General features: G+C 38.6%; 1 protein-coding gene across 21 annotated transcripts in view; it reads right to left on the minus strand.

Moving 5' to 3' along the window:
- The window catches only part of NKAIN (Sodium/potassium-transporting ATPase subunit beta-1-interacting protein), a 270678-nt gene that overhangs the window by 17420 nt on the left and 227404 nt on the right, over positions 1-25854 (minus strand). For all 21 annotated transcript variants that reach the window (XR_010951164.1, XR_010951165.1, XM_067774109.1 and 18 more), the window contains 3 exons: positions 23776-23856; positions 23438-23635; positions 18726-18786 (listed from right to left, as the gene is read on the minus strand). Coding sequence is in view for 19 of the 21 variants with exons in the window: in XM_067774109.1 (XP_067630210.1) it covers positions 18726-18786; positions 23438-23635; positions 23776-23856 (340 nt within the window). In the remaining 2 variants the exon portion in view is untranslated. The remainder of the gene's footprint in view (positions 1-18725; positions 18787-23437; positions 23636-23775; positions 23857-25854) is intronic.

Consider the following 25854-nt stretch of genomic DNA (forward strand, 5'->3'; position numbering starts at 1 on the left):
TCCCGATACCGGGCCATCTCGGGAAGTATTTATGGCCTTACCGCAGTAAGGGGCGCTGCTGTGGCGGACGGTTCTTTCCCCGTATATAATACTGGACCGCTGAGCCCGCCTTGTCGGGCAGGTGGTCGTACGACCAAGATGAACAACTCATTACCTGAACGTAATAAGGAGGATGTAAAGAGGAGGACTGAGTCGCAATCCAGGGACGACAAATACGAATTAAGCGATGCGTCGGACTCGGGGAGCGAGAGTAGTGCTGATTCAATGAACTCCGTGTTGGAGAAGCACACAAATGAAAACGGAGTAGAAGAGTGGAGAAGGGTACGGAGCAGAGGAAGTAAAAGAGCTCTCTCGCAGTACCGTGCAGAACTAAGAATTGTACAACGCTTGGGAGCAGTGGTCGACCCAACAGAAGTGGAGATCGAGCGCTTGGAATGGGCCGATGAAGCGGTAGAAGTAGGTCGAAGGCAGTTCAAAAGGTTTGCTGCGAGAAACCCTCGGTTCTGCAACCGGTACGAGGAGGAAGAAGCGTCGAATGGCAGAATGAAGAGGCAACGTTCGGCAGAAGGCGACAAGCCTGCTTTCAAGAGGCAGAAAGGACCCAGTCCTAGAGCCGCGAGGCAGGGCAGTCGCATAGACAAGACAAGTAGGCCCAAAGCTGTAAGACAGATGGGTTCCAATAGCGAGGTAGCAACTACCTCGAAAGCTGCCAGTCAGAGGGAAGTTCCAACTACGGAAGTAGGAGATAAGCCAAAGGGAGATAACGCTAAGACTCCGGCTTTCTCGGAGGCGCTAAAGGGAGTTAACGCGAAGACTCCGGTGTTCTCGGAGGTTCCAAAGGGAGATAACACTAAGACTCCTGCTTTTCCCGAGAAGATGAGTGATGCGGCAAAGCAGTCACTGACTGTGGCGCTGGTTGATCGTAGCAGTCCGTTCGGACAAATGACTACTGAAAGGTGAAGATCTGTGGAAAGGGAGCTTATTAGCTTAATGCTTAAGATGATGCGGGAACAACCAAGTAAGCCCCTTCCAACCGTTGATTCGGGGGGATGGTATAATGGTGTGAAGATGATAGCGTGCGACAACATCGCGAGCTTGCGGTGGCTGGAGGAAGTCGTTCCAAACCTCCAAAGGCAAGGCACGAACGCGCGGTTTGAGGTGGTGGATAAAGCGCAAATCCCCACGGTACCAAAAGTTAAGGTATGGATACCATGCGTGATGAAGTCGGAGGATACACTGCGACTTCTGCAGAATCAGAATCCGAACATACAGACACAGGATTGGAAGGTACTTACTGTATCTCGGCCTACCGAGGATGGTCAGTTCTACATCTTCCAAATAAACAAGCAGGCGGAGGATATTTTGTACACGCAGCTTGGCAAAATGTCCTTTGGCACTGGCAAAATTTACATGCGACTCAGGAAAAGAAGTCCCGAGGATAAAAATCCTACCACGCTGGAAGTGGGCGAAGTCGAAAAGGACCTCAGAAGCCTAAGGGAAAAAAGACAGGTGGAGGTCCCCGACGTCACCACGAACGTGCTAGAAGAGGACCAAACGCTAAATGGTGCTGTGACTCGCACAGAGGAACACACGGCACAACATTCACGAGGGGCTGAAGGGCGCCTCGAATACTCTAAACCAAAAGGGCAAGAGGAGGACGACGACGTCAAGACGAAGGTGCTGGAGGGGGACAAACAGCCCAATGGTGCTGCGAGTCCTACAGATAAACCTCCAACACAGTAAAGTGGCGTCGAGCGAACTCCTCCTAACCCTTGAGGAGGGTTCGTTTGACGTGGCGCTGATCCAGGAGCCGTGGCTCTCATCGGGAGGAAAGGTTTCTGGACTTAGCGCGCGCGGGTTTGGCGTTTACTACGCACAAACGGAAGGACGGGTGCGAGCTGTAGTAATGGTAAGGAAACAGCTGCATTCATATATGCTGCCTAATTACACCACCGAGGATCTCGTAGCGGTGGCCGTTGAGCAAAAGAATAAGCAGGCATTTATCCTGGCGTCCTGCTACATGGCCCATGCTGCGGAGGTTCCACCGATGGAGTGCAAAAGGCTAGTACAGGAGGAAGGGCGCAAAGGGCGGTTGGTCATAGGCGCAGATGCAAATGCGCACCACAATCCGTGGGGAGGAGCAGATACGAACGAGAGAGGCGAATCTCTATTTTGTTACATCCTGCAAACCAATTTGCAGATAGCCAACAGGGGAAATGTTCCTACATACATTGGTCCAATATCCAGCAATGTTCTGGATATTACATTGAGCTCCGAGCGTGATATATCAAGGTATGATTGGATGGTTCTCGATAGACCATCCTTCTCCGACCATGCGTATATAAGCTTCAGCATCCCACTAAAGAGGGTAGAGAAGGGAGGAACCTTTAGAAACCCTAGGGCAACGAATTGGACTAAATTCCAGAAACATGTAGAAACGAAACTGGGACAACCCAAAGAGGTTGCTAATGTAGAGGAACTGGAGGAGTCGAATGAATTCCTAACAAGGACGCTTATGACTGCGTATAACAAAGCTTGCCCTCTAAGAAAATTCAGAGGAAAAGCAAAGCCGCCATGGTGGAGCAATGAGCTGAGTCTTCTAAGAAGACAGGTAAAAGAAATGTTTAAACTCGCAAAGACCGCGGAAAGCGAAGCGTGTCGGGACGAGTACAGGGATCTACTGAGGATCTACAAGCGTGAAATTACCAGGGCGAAGAGAAACTCATGGAAAAGTTTCTGTACGGACATAGAGTGCTCCAGTGAAACAGCACGGTGGAAAAAAGTCCTAGCAAAGGGAAACATAGTCCAGGGACTAATAAAGAAAGAGAACGGGGTATGGTCACGTGATAGTGAGGAATCCCTTGAGGTTCTTCTCGATACACATTTCCCATCGGGAGACGGTTTAGAAGAACCAGCAGACATCACTCACACTTCGATCACGGAGCTAGTGGTGCCGGGCTTGGTGACCGATACCAAGATCGAGTGGGCAGTGAAGACGTTTTCTAAGTTTAAATCGCCGGGCCCAGATGGTATATTCCCGGCCATGCTACAAGTCTCAAGTAGGGCGGTCGTGGAATGGCTTCAAATAATATTCGATGGGTACATAAGACTGAATCATGTACCGCACTCTTGGAGAACTGCTCGTGTAGCTTTTCTACCAAAGGCGGGGAAGATCGGTCACGTGTATCCCAAAGACTATAGACCCATTAGCTTAACATCATTTCTGCTCAAAACCTTTGAGAGGCTGATAGATGTGTACATAAAGTCCAACGTGGATGAAAAGCTGCTCTCCACAACACAGCATGCGTACACCAAAGGCAAGTCGGTAGACACCGCATTGCATAGGGTGGTAATAAGCATAGAGAAATCCCTGGAATATAAGGAGTATGCTCTAGGAGTCTTCTTGGACATTGCCGGGGCTTTCAATAATGTTGCAAAATGGGCGATTATGGATGGTCTTAATTACATTAAAGTACATCCTGCCTTAATCAGATGGATCGGCTGCATGTTAAATTGCAGGAAGATTACATCACAATGGGGATTGTACGAGGCCACGAAATCAGTGGACAGGGGCACGCCGCAGGGAGGGGTGCTATCACCTCTGCTGTGGAGACTGGTCATCAACCAACTGCTCAGGCAATTCGATGAGGGAGCCGTAAAACTTACGGCTTACGCAGATGACGTTGCAATTGTCATAAGTGGAAAATGCCTTCCAACGATTAGTTCTTTGATGGATCGGGCGCTTCGGGATATTCATACCTGGGCATCTAATGTCGGGCTGAAAGTCAATGCGGAGAAGACGGATATGGTCTTGTTTACAAAGAGGTACAAGGTCCCAAATTGGACCAGGCCTAAGTTAGGAGCGGTGACCTTACAGGAGAAACCTTGCACAAAATATCTAGGAATCATCCTAGACAGTAAGCTGTCATGGAAGCTCAACGTGGAGGAGAGGGTCAAGAAGGCCTCAACGGCACTCTATGCATGTAAAAGAATGCTGGGGTGTACGTGGGGCCTATCGCCCTCTCTTTCTCATTGGGTTTTTACAGCGATTGTAAGCCCTATTCTATACTATGGAGTTCTTGTTTGGTGGAAAGCCACACAAAAAACAACATACCTCAAAAAATTAGAGGGGGTATGCAGACTATCGATGCTTTGCATTACGGGAGCCCTGAAAACAACCCCGACGGCTGTACTGTATGCCATTCTGCACATTCCACCTGTAGACCTGGTAGCAAAGAACAAAGCGTTAACGACCGCAACCAGGCTCGATGCTTCGGGGCAGCTTGAGCGCCGACCATATGGCCATAGTAGTATAGCGTCCTCAGTCACAAGACGAACAGACTACATGATTCCCTACCTGCACTTTGAGGGAGATCTTAAGGCCACAATAGAGGTGGACGGTTGGCGCAAGGGTGCGCAAATGGCGGACGAGGCGATACATGTGTACACCGATGGTTCCAAAATAGTGGAAGGAGTAGGGTCTGCGGTATACTGCGCTGATCTGGAATTAAGCAGATCCTACAGGCTGCCGGATTACTGTAGCGTTTTCCAAGCGGAAATATTAGCCGTAACCAAAGCAGTAGAAACCCTGGAAGAGAATAGCTTAAGCTGCAACCGTGTTAACTTTTATATTGACAGTCAAGCAGCAATTAAGGCAATAATCTCGCATAGCACAGCATCTAAATGCGTGTTAGAGTGTAAGCAGTCTCTGGAGAGAATCGGGACAGGGAGAAGCATACATCTATATTGGGTCCCAGGGCATATGGGAATAGATGGGAATGAAAAAGCGGACGAATTAGCTAAAAAGGGCGCATCCCTTGAAGCTTGCTCCGTAGACGTCCCAATTAGATTGGGCGAGATTAAGCGAAGGCGAGAGGTGCACATGATCGACCAAGCAGAAAAGGCGTGGGTTCAAGCGCGGGGCTGTAAAGTGTCGAAGATTATGTGTAGGTCTTACAACCTTAGACTAACACAGTTGCTTCTATCATTAAAAAGAGAGGACTGTAGACTCATGACGGGTATTCTGACTGGACACTGCCTTCTGGCGTCACATGCCTTTAAATTAGGCTTGGTCAGTGATAGCAGGTGTAGGAAGTGCGGGTTGGAGGAGGAAACGATCGAGCACGTTCTGTGCTCGTGCCCTGCACTTGCCAGGCTAAGACTCCAGCTATTAGGAGTGATACAGCTGTCAGATCTAGAATCAGCAAGTGGCTTAAGTCCTAGGAAGCTTCTAGTATTTGCCAAGAGGACGGAGTTATTTTATAACATAGGTCCTGGTTTTTGATAGGGTTTTTCAGTTTGGTCGTTAAAACAAACTTCTGGTAACACTACGGACTCAATCAGTCTATGTGAGGTCCTCATGGACCGGCCAGTTCAACCTACCTACCTACGCCCACTTTTTAAAAAAAATTTTTTTTAAATTCAAATTTTAACAAAAAATTTAATATCTTTACTGTATATAAGTAAATTAAGTCAAAATTCAACTTCAGTAATGATGTGATGCAACAAAATACAAAAATAAAAGAAAATTTCAAAATGGGCGTGGCTCCGCCCATTTTCATTTAGTGTGTCTAGAATACTTTTAATGCCATAAGTCGAACAAAAATTTACCAATCCTTTTGAAATTTGGTAGGAGCATAGATTCTATGACGTTAACTGTTCTCTGTGAAAATGGGCGAAATCGGTGGAAGCCACGCCCAGTTTTTATACACAGTCCACTGTCTGTCCTTCCGCTCGGCCGTTAACACAATAACTTGAGCAAAAACCGATATATCTTTACTAAACTTAGCCCACGTACTTATCTGAACTCACTTTATCTTGGTATAAAAAATGGCCGAAATCCGACCATAACCACGCCCACTTTATCGATATCGAAAATTACGAAAAATTAAAAAAATGCCATAATTCTATACCAAATACGAAAAAAGGGATGAAACATGGTAACTGGATTGGTTTATTGACGCAAAATATAACTTTGGAAAAAACTTTGTAAAATGGGTGTGACACCTACCATATTAAGTAGAAGAAAATGAAAAAGTTCTACAAGGCGAAATCAACAGCCCTTGGAATCTTGGCAGGAATACTGTTAGTGTTATTGAATATATAAATAAATTAGCAGTACCCGACAGATGATTTTCTGGATCACCTGATCCACATTTGGTCGATATCGCGAGAACGCCTTCACATATACATCTAAGGGCCACTCGCTTTGAAAACCCTCATCAATACCTTTAATTTGATATCCATATCGTACAAACACATTCTAGAGTTAACCCTGGCCCATCCTAATGGCGATATCTCGAAAAGGCGTGCACCTATAGACCTAATGCCCACTCCCTCTTAAAATGCTCAGTAACACCTTTCGTTTGATACCCATATCGTAAAAACATTCTAGTCACCCCTGGCCCACCCTAATGGCGATATCTCGAAAAGGCGTCCACCTATAGACCTAATGCCCACTCCCTCTTAAAATGCTCAGTAACACCTTTCGTTTGATACCCATATCGTACAAACATTCTAGAGTCACCCCTGGCCCACCCTAATGGCGATATCTCGAAAAGGCGTCCACCTATAGACCTAATGCCCACTCCCTCTTAAAATGCTCAGTAACACCTTTCGTTTGATACCCATATCGTACAAACATTCTAGAGTCACCCTTGGTCAACCTTTATGGCGATATCTCGAAAAGGCGTCCACCTATAGAACTGAGGATTACTCCCTTTTAAAATACTCATTACCACCTTTCATTTGATACCCATATCGTACAAACACATTCTAGAGTCACCCTGGCCCACCCTAATGGCGATATCTCGAAAAGACGCCCACCTATAGACCTAATGCCCACTTTCTCTTAAAATGCTCAGTAACACCTTTCGTTTGATACCCATATCGTACAAACATTCTAGAGTCACCCCTGGCCCACCCTAATGGCGATATCTCGAAAAGGCGTCCACCATACACCTAGTGCCCACTCCCTCTTAAAATGCTCAGTAACACCTTTCGTTTGATACCCATATCGTAAAAACATTCTAGAGTCACCCTTGGTCCACCTTTATGGCGATATCTCGAAAAGGCGTCCACCTATAGAACTAAGGATTGCTCCCTTTTAAAATACTCATTACCACCTTTCATTTGATACCCATATCGTACAAACACATTCCAGAGTCACCCCTGGCCCACCCTAATGGCGATATCTCGAAAAGGCGTCCACCTATGGACCTAATGCCCACTCCCTCTTAAAATGCTCAGTAACACCTTTCGTTTGATACCCATATCGTACAAACACATTCTAGAGTCACCCCTGGCCACCCTAATGCCGACATTTCGAAAAGGTGTTCACCTATAGACCTAATGCCCACTCCCTCTTAAAACGCTCAGTAACACCTTTCATTTGATTCCCATATCGTACAACTAGAGACACCCCTGGTCCACCTTTATGGCGATATCTCGAAACGGCGTCCACCTAGGGAACTAAGGATCACTCCTTTTCAAAATACTCATTAACAGCTTTCATTTGATACCCATATCGTACAAACATATTCTAGAGTCACCCCTGGTCCACCTTTATGGGGATTTCTCGAAAAGGTGTTCACCTATAGAACTAAAGCCCATTCCCTTTTAAAATACTCATTATCACCTTTCATTTGATACCCATATCGTACAAACACATTCTAGAGTCAGCCCTGGTCCACCTTTATGGCGATATCCCTAAATGGCGTCCATCCATAGAACTATGGCCTACTCTCTCTTAAAATACTCTTTAATACCTTCCATTTGATACACATGTCATACAACCACATTCCAGGGTTACCCTAGGTTCATTTTCCTACATGGTGATTTTCCTTATTTTGTCTCCATAGCTCTCAACTGAGTATGTAATGTTCGGTTACACCCGAACTTAGCCTTCCTTACTTGTTTTTTTTTAAAAATGAGATAAAAGGGTTAGTATATTATTTGTAAGTAGCAAACAATAAATGAAATTGATGCCCAGCAAAAACTATTAATGTGCTTATTTACATACTGAAGTGATGTGATAATTCATAAATAAAACACGTTTTATTATAAACAAATGTAATTCAAGATATTGGGTTTTTTTTTTAATTTTATGATATGAGAAAATAACCGCCTTATGAGGTCATGTTTAGCGCTATAAAACTACTTACTAAGATGAAAGTGATTTACTGTTCTCACTTAGAAACGAATTACTATAATTGAGCTGTTAGATGAACAAAATATTTTTGAATATTTCCTCAAAAAACTACATTTGTTTACAATGAAATGTGCAATGCTATGAATGCAACTAACTTTTATTTACAAAATGAGGCATGCAGTATTTGGCGGGGACAAAGAATATAACAGAAAACTGAAAAGCGTCGTAATAGATTTGAAATGAAAAATTTTTACATTAAGAAAACATTCCGGAATTTAAAAACATTCGACCAAATTTATTTCTACCGTTAATAAACCTTCATGATGATAAAGTCATTATCTTCCGTTGAAAAATAATAGATTTTTCTGGCCTTACTCTCTGTCCTCACCAAAATATCTATATTTATATTTACATATATATTTAATTTCAATTTGAAATACATTATTATCTTGGTATGAGTGGGTGCGTATTCAATGTTTGTTAAAAGAAAAATTTTAAAACAAATGAATTTAAAAGTGAAACCCACAAGCAAATATTTCTTTGGAAACTATTTGAGAGTTGTTTTTAATTACATAAATATTAAAATTAATACATACATATGTATATTTCTTAGTATATTTATTAATATGTAACTATATTTATAAGAATACTACAATAAATACTGTTTACGTCTTGAGGTTTTAAAATTTTTTTATACTAAGAATTGCGCAATATGTTCATTTAAAGGCAGTTGGCGAAATATATGTGCTTCTCTATTTTTCCTGCTCTTCGGATTTTGAATTTTTGTTTGATCCTAAAATTGATAGGTGGGCACTGAACAATAAATACATATTATTTCATTGGTTTAAATTTGTAAATATTTCATTTATTTACACCAGCGAAGAAATAGCAATTTTTTTAAATTTGATCAATCAATTCTCTTATTTTTATTCACGATATTTTAAGAAAAAGCTTCTATAAATTTTGTAATTGAAACTAAGCAAGTCAATCTCAAAACGTTTTCGAGAAAATTAAAAAAAAATGTAAACTTTTTATTTGGGGTTCTCGGAACTTTTTTGAGTATGAAGTTTTGTAGCCCAATCAATTTTAGTCTAACAAAGCATAAATTATAGTACTCTCGAAATTCGCATTGATTTTTCAAAATTTTTTTAAAGGGTGTGTATCTCATTTCCTATGGTGGAGAAATGAAAACATCTTCGCAAAATTATTATTAAAAATCAATGGGAATTTCGATAGACCAATAATTTGTAGGAAAATTGATTGGGCTACAAAACTGCATACTTAAAAAAAAATTAGAGAACTCCAAATAAAAAGTTCGAAATTTTCATAAAAATTTCTCGACGTTCGAGTTTTTTCAAAAACGTTTTTGAGATAGGTTTGGATGGCTGCGGTTATAAAATATATTAAAATTTTTTACAAAATATAGAAAATAAAAAAAAAACAAAGAAATTTGAAAGGAATTGCCGGTGTTATTTTTTGCTCGCAGCTGTATATACTGCGGCTCAGTGTTGTAACGACTTGGTAAATGTATACCAGCGGAGAAGGAGATTATTAATTCCGATGTAGTCTCGATTATTTCGAAAACACTGCTGGAAATAATACCGCAAATATCCTGAAAAAATATTCGCCAAATTATAATGCAAACAATATGAAAATAATCTGAAGATTATCCGGAAAAGTACCGAAATTATCTTGAAAACAAACCCAAAATGTTCAAGAGATGGTACTGAAATCTTCCCGAAAGCTATATCTATCCCGAATACAATACCGGAACTGTACCATAACGGTCTTGAAAAATAGCCGGAATGATCTCGAATATTTCCGAAATCAATTTGGAAATGATGTGGAGATAACCCCGACATGATCCCAAAGTACTTCGGACTTCCAAACACCTTTCAGATCCAAAAATATTATTGTAAAAGTATCTATATTTTCCAAAATTGTTCGGCTTATATTTATATGACTTTCATACTGAATATTATTGGTCAAAGTCAATAAATATAAAGCTAAAGCGATAAAAAAAATTAAAAGGTAACGGTTCTCAAGGAGCATGGAACCCCAAGAGCAAGTATACGCTGCCTCAGTTTTTTTTCCATCAAACCTTCTGGCAGTGATGCATGATTATCTTACACAACTTTCGTCAAATAAATTTGTATCACATACATATGTTAGCATATCAATTACCTTTACCATTTACCCATCACGAGCCCTCACTTATTCGGCGATTATATGCGTTTTGTTCAAAAATTTTATAAAATTCATACCAGTGTTTGCACATAGTTTGCAAATTTTTCTCATTTGCTTTATGTACGTAGAACAGCGCACGTGCAGTGCATAAAAGAAAAAAAAAAACACCTAAAAAAAGTCATTGTCAGTGAAACATCGAAAAGGTGCACAAAAACTTGTTGAGGTCCTGTTACTTGTATGTATGTCAAGGTTTTTAGTAGTGAATATGAAGTAGGCGCATCACGCCTCCTTGCGCACATTTAATGTTTTCTTTTGACTGAACTTTTACTTGTAATCGCACATTTTTTTTCAATATTTCTTTGAACTATTTCTACATAGTTTTCTTTTCCAAATTTTATTTAGCTTTGGTTTTTTTTTTTTGGCACAAATTTTGCCGTTTCTTTTTCTTTTTAATTGCTATCGCTTGACATTTTCCACTCTGTATAGCTACTTTTTCTTACTTGAATCGGAAACCTGCGATTTCACTTCCGGGCTTTTGTTTACTTGCCGAAAGCACAAAGGCTTAAAAGCTGTGAATATTCAGTGACTTTTTATGCATGTGTAGTAGTTATACACACATGAATAGTATTAGTGTATGCATTTGTATTTATTTGTATGCGTTTTAAGCCAAGTCAGGCCTGCATTGCCTTTTTCTTGTACAGAAGCCCCTTATATTTATAACAGGCGCACAAAAACAGTCGTATAAATCTGATCTAAAATACAGTTTCATAATACCCTGTAAGAAACTAAATTGAAATTTCTACACTCATAAACTTGGACCGAGAGCCACGCGCATGCAATAAAAAAAAAATACAAATTATAATAATTTTGTCTTTACTTAGTGAGATCTGACTCAGAGCTCATTAAAAAAAATAAGCTAAAAAATTAGTTGTCATATATAAGCTAAAGTCGAGTTTCGCTGTTATTCTTTTTGCCATGGAAATTTTCGTATGCCGTAAAGTGGGATAAAGTGCTTGCATTTTTTCAAGGGAGACCGGGGCAGGTGGACTGAGGTGTTAGCTCGGCAATGGCATTGAACCTGGATGTTATACATCACAACACCTCAAAAGAGACAGTGGGAGGAAGGGGTTTTAAAAAAAATACGACGATAAAAGACAGTGGAAAAAAAGATAAAGGGAGAAATAACGGAAACAGGAAGCTAAAGGCAGCATGAGTGTTGGAAACGTCGTGATCCGCCGATTACACCGAAGGTCCTTAAAGAAAAGTTTTTCTTAGCGGGGGGAAACTATTCGAGTGTGTTTCTGTGCCATGAAAAGCTTCTCGATATTGCCATGATAGCTCGGCAATGGCATTGAACTTGGATGCTATAACTCACAACAACTCAAAAGAGACAGTGGGAGGAAAGGGTGTTAAAAGAAGTACGGCGATAAAAGACAGTACAAAAAATGTAAAGGGAGAAATACCGGAATAACGAAAAGCTAAAGACAGCATGAGTGTTGGAAACGTCGTGACCCGCCGATTATCACCGAAGTTTTTCTTAGCGGGCCGCCCCTCGGCAGTGATTTGGAAAACTATCCGAGTGTGTTTCTGTGCCATGAAAAACACCTCGGTGAAAATGCATCCGCATTGCAGATACCGTTCGGAGTCGGCATAAAGCATGTATGGGACCTACAATTTTTATGCAAAATTAAATGGAGCACAACGCCAATTAGAAGAGAAGCTCGGCATAAATCTCTTTGGATGTTAATTGTTCCAAGTATTTAATTTTAATTTTTCAAGTAAACCAAGGTTCGGGCAGGAAGCTTGCTCCGAGTATTCTTAACAGGCTAGAAATTATGTAACAAAGATATTAAAGAGCTTCTTAGTAGTTTATCTATAGTGAAACCGGAAAAGTAAATAGTTTGGCTCGAACTGGAGCTCAAGGTCTTAACAATCTATTTTTTTTTTTTTTTGACATTATTATTGTTTCACATTATTATCATATTATTATTATTAATTGTATTAGACCTGGTTTACATATAGCGAGATTATTTTCATATTCGTACTTAACTCCAAATCGTTAGTTATATAACTAGATTTGCCATATAGATTTTTTCTTCGATAATCGGTAATTATGAACAAGATTTAGAGATGCGGTTTTTTTGTTTTCAAAGAAAAATATAATAAAAGTCCCACCTCTAGAGTGTAATCTCTATTTGGAAGCACAAAATAAAAAGTAAACGTGAAAATTTGACAGAAAATAATCTAGTTCCCAGGGATGGAACATATTGTGACGAATATTTTCATCACTAAACGATACTACTATCACTAGGCCGATACTAAGCAGCCACTCGTATTTACGTAAACAAATCAATCATCATGTACACACATACATACAAGGTAGCAGAGAGATACTCACAAACAAAAGTAATCATCGGCCGAACTAGTACTCAGTTATGCACACGCATATGGCTACAAATTACAAATATACATGTATATAGCTGGTAAACAAGCATGAAGTTCACGAAATTACTAGACCTTAGGAGAAATGGGTGAACGAAGAAACCGAGAGTATAAAAGCAGAGCAAGCTGAGGCATGACTAAGTAGTTTGATTTAAACACGCAATTAGTTGTGAAGTAAGAGTTATTGTGAAGTACACTCAAAGTAGTATAATAGAGACCATTTTACATTATTTCATATTGGAGTTATTCATTCAATAGTTTAGGGTTTCGAACGTTAGCAGAAGCTGTAAAATAAGCGGAGTTTTCCTAAATTCGTTATACATTAACGATTTATTGTAGATTAAGGCATGTGTAAACGTGGTCTTAGAATAGAAGAAGAAGTTTTCTTACAGCTGCAAAAACAGCGCTGTTAGACCTATTTCGAGAGTAGCTACGCGTCAAATGGTTAACAACCTGGTGGTCTGTGTTTCTCTTAAAACCATATTTATACTTCGTGTAAGCAACCGTTCCATTCCAGAGTTGTGGCATCTGTTGTTAAGACGCTTTGAATGAAGAACTCTTTTCACTTTCACGTGTTCTTGGAAATGCTAATAATTATTGGTGTTTGTGGGCCTGTTAAACTGTGGATTTATTTCGAGCTAGTAGACTTAACAATAATATAAAAACCAATTACGAATTAATTCTATCTCAAACAAATTGGGACTTGAGCTGGTGCTTGTGATATCCGGGTAACGAAAAGTTCTAATATGAAATGGTGGCCATGGAAATTTTAATTTAAAAGTTAAGTTTATTGATTTAAAGGGGAAGGGGGAGGGGATTGTAGTAGAAAGTATGAGAACGAGTGTGGGAGAGAAGGGGCGATGGAGAGCAATGGTGAGAGGGAGGGAGGGAGAGAGAAAGGCAGAGGGGAAGTGGGAGAAAACGGAGAGGGATAGGAAGATGACGAGCTTTGTATCTTTTTGCAAATCTTATCTTATAGTCAGCTACCTTCGTTTTCAATGCAACCAGTTTACCGTTTAAGTAATACGATCTTAAAGTGCTAGTTTGTTGGAGCCATACAAAAATTAATCGTTTGTGCTTAAAACTGAGTGATGTCGTCTATCTAAGCTTATGCCAAAACTGTATTTTGTTTAACACAGTAATGCTAAACTTTTGCAAATCGTTATTCGCCCTGTTGAGTTCGCCGATTGTGAATATTATGTTCCAGCCCATATTCGCACATTTGTTAGCTGAAAATTTAGGTCACTCATACGCCGTGTAGAACGAAAACCCTCATCTGCAGATACATACATAGTATATACGATGAAAGAATTTACTTAAGGGAAAAGATAGTGATAATTTGAGCAAGTACAAAATATAGTCAGATAATTAAAACAGTGATTGAAAATGCTGTATTACTCTGGAGTTTTTTTTGCTGCTCTAGCTCGGAACAATAAGAGAGCATAAAGCAGAGCCGTACCATCTTTTGCCTGCTACGAGTTACGTCGTGTTTAAGAGCGGGACAAATAGTCAAATAAAAACTCCATATGAAATGCTATTTGAAGTGGAGCGAGAGCAGAACTTCGAATTTTATCGCGCTACTACTTTTCTACAACATTTTTTTAATGGACGTTGTGGCAGCGCGCTGCCCTCAAGTGACCCAATGAAACCAGGCTAATCCTCTTCACGCAATCGATTTACATCTCTCGATCTAACTGCTGCTTGCGGTAGATGACTTCACTGATCCTCTTCACAACTCTGCACGGGCCTTCCCAACTGCACCAAAATTTGGATGAAACACCTTTCCGCCAGTGAGGGTTGTATAACAGTACCAAATCTCCCTCCAAGAAACCTTCCGAATTGTGGTTCTTGTCAAACCTATGTTTCATCTTACTACTCATTACCCTGGTTCATTCCCTCACACTCTGTTGTTTGGCCAATGAACTACTTCGTAGAGCTTGCGCTTGACGGATTGGCTTTGCATAATCATTATCGTTCCGACGCTTCACAACAGTAGTGTGCCCTGGCTTGAAACCACCCTTGCATTCTTTCTGCGAAATTCTTTCCTTAGTTTTAGTGCGTCCATTTGGGTTTGACAATGCCAGTGTTTCTCTCGCAGGTATCTTTGATTTTGCTTTGTTTGGCCCATTCATTCCATCAACTTTTACCTCTGCCTTTCGTGACCTTTGTCGACTCTTCTCCACCAGTACTCCATTACTGCTTAACCCTTTTTCCAAACTGAAGTTAAGTGACACATCCTGGTTCTCATAGCGCATAATGCTTCTCCGCATATCGATGCTGATGTCATGGTCAACTAAGAAGTCCACTCTCCGCCACAACTAATTTGTGTAGAACCATGCCCTTCCCAATTAAGACTTCACAGATCACTGCTCGCAGGACTTGGTTATACTCCCCAGTGACAGTACGGAACCTTGCTCCAGGTAATGGCTTTACTCTCCTGTTGACCAAATCAGATCAAATCAAGGAATGAGATGCGCCCGTATCTACAGTTAGTACACGTTCTTTGCCATTCACATTCCATCTGACGGTAAGACTACTTGATTTCCTTCATATTTTCGATACAGATATCACAGGACATTCAAACCCTGGAGCTAGCTCTCGATCTCTACATTTTACTCGCTCCTGCTCATCCCCTCCAGCTTTGTTATTAAGACCGCCCATGCTGTTGAAACCACTAGGATCAAGATCGCAATGACGTGCAATGTGACCGGGCTTCCTGCATTTGAAGCATTTGGTAACTCTTTCACTCCGCCTTTGCGATCGTTTCAGCGCCTCCAATATTGTGTTCACCCAGTCTGGCCTTTCTACCTCCACACGTCGTGCTTTGAACGCTGGCTTACACAGAAGTGGTGCTGTTTCCTGAATCAGAGCCTGTGATACCGTTTCTGCGAATGTAGGTTTTGGGTTTGCGTATGTCGCTCGATTCGTTTCCACGTCCCGTATGCCATTTATAAAGCTCTGGATTTTTACCCTTTCGGTGTATTCCACGGGTACGTCCGCATTCGCTAAATGTGCCAGCCTTTCAACATCCGACGCAAACTCTTGCAATTTTTCACCAGGCCTTTGGAAGCGGTTCAGTAACTCCATTTGGTATATCTGTCCCCCATGCTCGGTTCCGTATTGTCTCTCTAGAGCGCCAATCAATGCTTCATAATTCTTCCGTTTGTACTCTGGAATTTTCTGCAAGATTTCAGCTGTAGGCCCTTTCAATGCCACGAACAGTGCAGCAACTTTATCTTCAGCATTCCAGTTGTTCACTGCTGCAGTCTTCTCGAACTGTAGTTTAAAGATCTGGAAAGGAACAGAACCGTTGAAAGATGAAGTTTTTACCTTCGTATTACTCGCTGAAGCAGCCGGGCGATTAAGTTGCAATTCCTGTATACGACCTCTCAAAACATCCACCTCTGCCTCGATTTTTTCTTCAAACTGCATTATTTTTTCGTCCATGCGCGTTTCGTGTTTTGATGATATACGCGTCTCTTGTGCTTCTAGTTGTACTGTTATGCGTGTATCTTTTTCTTTCAGTTGTGTTGCCATATGTCTTTTGTTCTTCCAGCTGCGATGAAATTTGTGTTTCCTGTGTTGAATCTTGGCTGTTATACGGTTATCCTGCGTTTCCAGTTGGGATGCTATACTTGTCTTCTGTTCTTCCAGTTGAGATGACATTTGTGACGACATTTCTGAAAGGCGTGCCTCCTGTGCTTCCATATTGGATGTTACTGTCGATGCTTGTGCAGATATTGCAGCCAAAATCGTGTTCAAGTCTGTGCTCGTAACTGTCTGCGATCTTTCGTTTTTCTCTTAAATTTTTGTTGTTTTCTCGTCGCCATCAAGATGAAAGACATACTCTTCCACGTTAATTCCTTCAGCTTCCATTGCCTCTCGTAGTCTTGCCTGAAGTTCGAGTTTATTGCCGGTTGTATTCAATCCACGGCGCGGCTTTTATACTCTTCGGTTTCTTCGTTTGCATATTTCTAGGCGTTTCTATTATTTACTATTTGTTTACCAGCTATAAACTCTCCAGCTATAACTACAGATGCACGTTATAGCTTCGCATATGCGCGTGTATATGTGAGTGATACTTCCATCGTTGATTGCCTACATTTGGGAGTATCTCAGATATATGCATGTGTTTGTGCGTTTCTCTCCGCTGTTTGTATGGACATATGTGTAGACATAATTATTAATTTGTTTACGTATATACAAGTGTTCCAGATTGCTTTATTGTTGTTGTGGCTTTATTTACTTAGTTTCAGATTAGTGATGTGAGTATCACTTAGTGTCACTAATATTCGTCACAATATAATAACTTTTTTTTTTGCTATGGAAAACAACAAAAACAAGAAGCTACAACAGCTCCTTTAAGGCCGAAAAATAAAACCACAATTACAAAAACAACAACATTACATATAATACCGAACAGAGCAAAAAGCATTATTTTCATTTGAGTTTTTATTCTGCTATTTGCTCTGATTTAAAACATGACGTAGCTCGTAGTAAAGCATCAGATATTCTACTGCTTTTTTATGCTGCGGCTCACCTCTATGCTCTGTTCTTGTTCCGAGCCAGAGCAGTACCACAACATATTTTTCGTTGCTATTGCTGCTCTGGTATAGCAAAAAACACTGAATCAAACTCTTTCATCGTTTAGTTCAAAACGCAAAAGCTGTTGCTCCAATAACAAATACAAATATTTCGTCAAGAGAAAATAATTGTGTCTATATCCCTAAAGTATTAAATAGAAACACTTACTCTTGTTACCTAAAATACTTAAGCTACCAACTTAGTAAATAAATTTACTACGTTCCGAGATATTCTTAGCTGCTTGAAAAGTTAACGCCATCAAAAATGAGCTCCTCGCTTTTACCCTTTATTTTCATATACTTGACATTTCGAGTTGGGTGAGATGGCTGCTTGACAGCTAACTACTGCCGCTAGGCTGCTGCCACTGCATTTGATGAGCTTATTATTGTGCATTTGATAATCCACTTCAACAACAACAAAAACAGCAAGGACAGCCCAGAAATAGAACGCAAATAGCCCGCCTGTTACTAGAGAAAATTAACGGCAATGAATAGCTTTCAATTTTCTATGAGCATGAGTATGTATATAATTTGCATGTAGATCTGTAGTTAGCTCCTTTCTGCGTTTGAATTGATTTTCTAAGCAGTATTTTGCTTGTCAGAAAGGCTACATGAATGCGTGTCACACAAAAGCTTAGTAAACATTGCGCAATGTCAATAACTTACGCCAGCTGATATCAGCAAACTTTATACCCTCACATGTGTGGCGCAGTTGGATTTAGTTTTAGATTTGTTTTATGATGCTGTGGCACATAGAAAATCCAATGCCAGTGGCGATGTAAAAATAAATGAATGAAAATATTCAATGGCTGTGTAAACTTTGTTGCTACATTTGTTTGAAATTACATCATATTAAGGGAATGAGAAAGCGAAAACTTTCTAGTTTGTCAGTTTATGTCAATAAGAAGGTGATGCTGTCAATAATGATGATGAATGTTGGCTAAAATGCATCCTTTCAAGGTTATTATCCATGTACGGTTGCATTGACAGTGGCGTAAGGTGGGCGAATTTCAAATAAAAAATTGTTATTTATGTTTTCGTAAAATTTTGGGCAAGTTCCTTTGTTATATTTAAAGTTTTAATTAAGAAAGGATATTTGATATAGCAATTTGTTTTTTTTTTTTTTTTTTTGCTATTGTTACGTGCTATTTTTTACAACTTTTTGAATTTTATTTTAATTGTTTAGCTTGTTTTTTATTGCATTGTGTATTTGTTTTAGTATTTTGTTTAATATAAAAACACATTTTTTTTAAACAAAAAGTCGCAATCTGCCTCAAAATATTGCACAATTTTTAGTAATTATTTTCTACCTATAATAAACTTAAAAAAAAAAGGTTAACAAAATTGTAGTTAAATCAACTTACATCTGTCATCTTCATCGAGGAATATACAACTTATGAATATTGCGCCTAGGATACCAAGTACCTGAAATAAAAAGAATAAAATACATAGAATATGTTAAAATGAATTTTTATAGCTCTTTTAAAAAAAAAACTAATGTTATAAATTATAAATTTAACTCCCTTATTATACTCAGCGTGCTTTGCATACACAGTATGTAAACTTTACCAACATAACGGTTGGTTGTACAGGTATAAAATAATCGAGATAGATATAGACTTTATATCAAAATCATCAGTATCGAAAAAAATTAGATTGAGACATGTCCGTCCGTCCGTCCGTCCGTCTGACAATCCGTTAACACGATAACTTGAGTAAATATTGAGATATCTTCACCAAATTCGGTATACGGGCTTATCTTGACCTAAAATAGATTGGCATTGAAAATGAGTGAAAACGAATGATAACCACGCCCACTTTTTATATATATAACATTTTGGAAAACACAAAGAACCTGATTATTTAGTACGTAATACACCTAGAATGTTGAAATGATGTGTAGACTGATATTGAGACTTTTGATACAAATTTTAAAACAGTTTTGAAAATAGGCGTGGCACTGTCCACTTGTGATAAAATCAATTTTCCAAATATTAATTATATATAAGGCATGTTTTCAAGAAAAATTAACGAAATGTGTTAAGGACCACGCCCACTTTTATATAAAAGATTTTTAAAGGGGTCGTGGACGAATAAAATAAGCTTTATCTTTGCAATAAAGAGCTTTACATCAACTATATTTATTTTCGCAAGTGGAATTATAACAAGAAATGGAAACATTTTTTGAGAATGGGCGTGGCACCACCCCATTTATGACTAAGCAATTTTATATGTCTCGGGCGCCATAACTCCAAGAAAACCTACCGGATCTTGATAAGAATAGCAGAAAATATTTCTAGTAAAAATGGACGGTATTGGTAAAAAAGGACCACGCCTACTTTTACATAAAATAACTTAAAAAGGGTCATAGACGAGGATAATAAGCTATAGTTTAACGAAAATTAGTATTGTATCAATGATATTTCACTTACCAAGTTTTATTGTAAGAGGAAATTGGACGACATTTTTTTTTAAATGGGCGATGCCGCGTGCTATGTAGATAAGTAACTTATCTCAAATGAATTGTACAATTGAAGCTCACGCTGAGTATATAATGTTCGGTTACACCCGAACTTTGACACCCTTACTTGTTTATATATGTTTTAACAAATTTTAAATTTGTTTGCTTAAAATTTTTGCAATCTCTGGCAATTTTAAATATATATTTTTTTTCTTACTTTCAAACTAAAGTTTTGATTTTTTTTTTATATTTTTCTTTCTACGATTTTTTTCTGATTTTCAAATATTTTTCTACAATATTTAATAATAATTTTGTACAAAAGTAGTTTTAAAGATAGATATTCAAGATCTTGAATTTTAGTCGTCTGCTCATCTAATACATTTCTAAATTTTAATGAGTTACAGACGCCTTCACAATGCGCCAACTCTTGGAAAAACCCGCGAAAAAAGAATCGACACACATCACCTCTTCGTCGATTTTGAAGCCGCCTTTAGCAGCACGAAAAGGAGCTGCCTATATGCCGCTATGTCTGAATTTGGTTTCCCCGCAAAACTTATACGGCTGGGCAAAATGACGTTGAGCAACACCATCAGCTCAGTCAGAATTGGGAAAGACCTCTCTGAGCCGTTCGAAACTAAACGAGATTTCAGACAGGGCGACCCCCTATCGTGCGATTTCTTTAATTTGATGCTGGAGAAAATTATATCAGCTGCAGAACTTAACCGCTCTGGAATAATATTCTATAAAAGCGTGCAATTACTGGCATATGCTGATGACATTGATATCATCGGCTTAAACACCCGCGCCGTTAGTTCTGCTTACTCCAAACTGGAAAAAGAAGCGGTAAAGATTGGTTTGATGGTGAATGAGGACAAAACGAAGTACCTGCTGTCATCGAGCAAAGAGTCAGCGCATATGCGCCTTGCCAACCACGCTACCGTTGGCAGCCATAATTTCGAAATAGTAAAAGACTTCGTTTATTTGGGAACCAGCATCAACACTAGCAACAACATCAGTCTGAAATACAGCGAAGAATCACTCTCGCCAATAAATGCTACGTTGGACTAGGTAGGCAATTGAAAAGTATAGTCCTCTCTCGGCAAACGAAAATCATACTCTACATGTCACTTATCGTACCCGTCCTGCTATATGGGGAAGAAGCATTGACCATGACAACAGAAGATGAAGCGGCTCGGGGAGTGTTCGAGAGAAAAGTTCTTCGAAAGATTTATGGACCTCTACGCGTTGGCGATGGCGAGTACCGAAGAAGATTTAACGATGAGCTGTACCCAGACATCAACATAGTCCAGCGAATTAAAATGCAGCGGCTGCGCTGGATAGGCCATGTTATGTGAATCAAAGATGACGCTCCGGCCAAGAAAGTGTTTCTATCGGAACCCGCCTATGGAAGCAGAGGTAGAGGCCGGCCCCACTCCGTTGGAAGGACCAGGTGGAAAACGATTTAAACACCCTTGGTGTGACCAATTAGCGCCGGTTGGCAGAGAGAAGGAGCGACTGGCGCGCCTTGTTGGACGGTCATAACCGTTTAAACGGTTAAGCGCCAATTAAGTAAGGAAGTAATAGACGCCTTTAACAATAATTTGTTTATATATTAAATAATTATGCTCTATTATGACAGAGAAACTGAAACGAATTAACCACACCGGTCGACGTAACAGCTATTTCCGTCCTGTCAAAGATTTAATCATATGCCTTTGAATTTTTAAATTAGAAAATGTATCCTTCACGAGCTGAGATCGAATACGAGTCGTAAAATTTCTAATCCCGCATGCCTATCATTAGGTTATGACTACGTATGTATGTATGCTGCCTAATTCACCTATGTCAGCCGGTATGTTTAATTCTTTTCAGTTTTTCCATTAAAGTTTACAAATGGATAGATATTTAAAAAAAAATTATCTAATATATAAAATTCTTCTGTCACAGTTTTAGAGGCTTAACCCCTCCGAAAGGGCTGAACCGATTCTCATGAAATTTTGTGAGCATATTGAGTAGGTCTGAGAATCGGACAACGTCTACCTTTTTGCGCTACGTGCCTAGGGTCTTGAGATCAAAACGTGGACCCGGGTACCCCCAGAATGTATTTATACAATATGGATATCAAATGAACGCTGTTGATGAGTGCTTTAGTACAGGGTAGTTTTCATACCTAATGGTGACTAGGGTCTCGAGATATAGGCCAAAACGTGGATCAGGGTAACACTAGGATGTGTTTTTACATTATGGGTATCAAATTGAAGCTGTTCATGTGTGCTTTAGTACAGAGTAAGTTTTATGCTGCTGGGTGACTAGGATCTCGAGATATAGGCCAAAACGTGGACCCGGATACACCTAAAATGTGTTTTTACATTATGGGTATCAAATTGAAGCTGTTGATGTGTTTTAGTACAGAATAAGTTTTACACCGCTAAGTGACTAGGGTCTCGAGATATAGGCCAAAACGTGGACCCGGATAACCCTAGAATGTGTGTGTAATAGGGATATCAAATGAAAGCTGTTGCTGAGAGCTTTAAAGTAATTTTCATTGTGATATTCGATATATTCGCATCAACCTGGCAAAACTGATAAATATGCATGCGAAGCCGAAATAAAGACAAGAATTAATAATACCCACATACCTATTTACATACGTCCTATTCGATTTGCCTGAAATTTCTTATATAAATTTGCCTATATTAGTATTTACGATGCTTTTTTCCGGGAAGTATACCAGAGACGGACTGGGACTTGGATTAGGACTAGGACTGGGACTGAGACTGAGACTCGGAGTGGGACTGGGGCTGAGACTCGGAATGGGACTGGAACAAAATACATACCACCCTCTGGAACTGGCAATAAGAGATGAAGAAGAAGGAGAAAAACTTGAGAGAAGAGAAAAGAGAGAAGGACTGAGAAAGAGATAGAATGAGACGAAGATGGAGATGAAGCGAAAAAGACGGAGGGAGGAGTGAATAAAAAGATTAGGAAAAAGTGTACAGGGGTAGGGCAGAGTTGGACGGAAAAAGCTTATTAAAATTATGCAGATAGGCCAAATTTAGGGCAGAACAACGTCTGCAGGGTCTGCTAGTTTTATTATAATTATGTTATAAATTTTTTCTGACGTTTATTAAGTTCTTTATTCTGTTTTCATATGTACTTATATTTATGTTCTTTAAATTTATAACTTATAACTTATATTTTTGTATTATATGACTCATACTTTTTTTAATTCGTTTTTCTATGTGTTTTAGTTTTTTACTTTCAAATAAAACTTACGTTGCTGGATGTTTTTGATTATATTTTTGTTTTTAACATTTTTTTTTTATTTAACTTAATATATCTTCATTTAGTCTTGTTTTACCTTGTTTTATTTTAATTTATTTTACTTAATTTTTTTAATTTCATTTTATTTTATTTTTTATTTTATTTACTTTATTTTTTTTAATTTTTTTTTTTTTTATATATTTTTATTCATCTAATACGTTTTTTGTTTTATTCAAAAATTTTTATTGCTTAACATTTTTCATATTAATCTTTTGTGTGACTTTAAAGATCTGGGAATTGTTTATCCTCTTATCCATAAAATTACTACAAAATATGCATTTAATTACTTACCGCTAATGCGCATTGCACTCCAGACTGCAATACTTCGACTACATCATAATCTAATACACAATCATCTACACGTTCCGGACGTATAGGACGAAATGGATCATCCGAGGTGATATTTACTGGATATGTTGGCTTGCAACCATAACCATTCACCTCGAACCAGGAAACGCTACCGGTGCCTAGATTGAGTAAATCGCTGTCCTGTTAAAAGAACATAGCAAAGCGTGAGTGTCAACATTAAGCTAATATACTATCATGCAGTTACATAAAATGTAAATAATGTTCAAGAATAAAAGTTTAAACATATAATAAAACTATTTTAAATAGAGTTGTAAGCTTACCCGATCCAATGCACCAACATTGAGGTAAAAGCATATGAGAAATGCATTCCAACCAATCCAAATGAAACTCCATATTAAATACTAAAAAAGATACAGAAATCAATCATAAAATATTTGCACATACTTAAACAAAAAAAAAAAAAACTCAAAAAAAAAAAACAAGATAAGAAATAAACATACTATATCGAATAAAAAAATACTCTCTCCTCCACTTTTTGCAAGAGACATATTCAAGATATGTGATATTGCCACAAACCATGATTCAATCTGAAGAGGTTTGCTCGACAGACACATTTTTTGACAACTGCAGCCATTTTGTTCCCAAATCGAATTGACGTTCGTTAACTGTGTTGTTTCTTTGCGAATTTTCGAAAAAAAAAAGATCCCAAACGGTCAATTTTTGAAAAAGTTATAGCATTTTGAAAACAAAAACGGTGTTTTTTTAAAAATTCATAACCTTTTTTGAGTTGGATGAAAAAATTTGAAAAAATTCTGAAAAACGTCTTTCGTAAGCTAGAAAAAGAAGAAACACTTTCGGCCAATTCTAAAGGGGTCGGGTTCAAAATTGGTCGAAATGGGATGGAATACCCCGTATATAAAATTATTAACACCATTATAGGAAATAACCTTTATCGTTATTTTCTTTGTGAATTCACATTTACTATAGAAAAAATTAACTTTTCATTACGCATGTCGTATTAATGTTTTCCTTTATAGCCAAGGTAATAAAATATTGTAACCAAGGCAGTAGTAAGAGGCAGTAAAAAGATTTATAAACAAGTAAGGAAGGCTAAGTTCGGGTGTAACCGAAAATTACATACTCAGCTGAGAGCTTTAGAGACAAAATTGTCTTTTGCATGGATACATACAAGCGGTAATACTAAAAAGTGCAGCAACTTGCCTTTGCTATCTTTCTTTAGCTATCAATTCGCTTTATTTGAATATTTTTTTTTTAATATGAAAATTTGGTACAATTTTAACGCATTTCTTTATCATTTTTTTAAATCACTCCTGAAATATTTTCGAAGCGCTTTTAATTATGAGTCCGATAAGAGCCCGTAATTGTAGGCCAAGGGTGACGTTTTTTGGAACGTTTTTCCTTCATCCTATGTCAAATAAGGGAAATCACCATGTAGAAAAATGAACCTAGGTTAACCCTGGAACGTGTTTGTGTGACATGGGTATCAAATGAAACGTATTGGTGAGGTTTTAAAAGGGAGTGGCCCTTAGTTGTATATGTGAAGGCGTTTTCTAGATATTAACCAAAATGTGGACCAGGGTGACCCAGACCATCATCTGTCGGGTACCGCTAATTTATTTATTTATTTATATATGTAATACTACGAACAGTATTCCTGCCATAATTCCATGGGCTTTTGATTTCGCCCTGCAAAACTTTTTCATTTTCTTCTACCTAACTACCATATTACATATCACACTTCAACAAAGTTTTTTCTAAAGTTATATTTCAAAAAACTAATCCAATTACCATGTTTCATCCCTTTTTAAACGGTTTTATTTAGGTTGACTTGACAGGCTGGCTGGTTCGATGGCTGGCACGAATTTTGTAATTGAAATACAATAGCTAAGCTACAAGCTTGAAACTTGGAATATAGTTCAGAACCCGATGACAGTGCAATAATAAGAAAAAAACTGCCGCTAGGTGGCGCAAGGATCGAGATATTCACAAAAATCGATTTATTTATTTATTTATATAGTAAAGAATGGCTGTATCGTTAAGACATAGTCTTTTATAGTACATCAACTTATAGGTAAAGACAAGAATTACAAAAAATAATAACTTAAAACTATTTATATATAACTATTTGCGTATGTTTATATTAGAACGTATGAGAATTAAACACGGTATTTGTTGGAGAAAATAACATTTTACGTCAAAGAAGTAAGGACTTGGAATAGCACACAGAGATAGAAATAGAAATAAGAGAGAGCTAAAACGCAGTTACATTCACCCATTAGTACCAAAGTAATTCTGTATAACGATCTTATAGTTACCTCGATTTATGATTGCCTTAATAGATTCAGGAATGGAGTTTCATAGTCTCACAGCATGAACAA

This window comes from Eurosta solidaginis, chromosome 3 (genome assembly GCF_040869045.1).
Source record: "Eurosta solidaginis isolate ZX-2024a chromosome 3, ASM4086904v1, whole genome shotgun sequence".
Classification (NCBI taxonomy): Eukaryota; Metazoa; Arthropoda; class Insecta; order Diptera; family Tephritidae; genus Eurosta; species Eurosta solidaginis.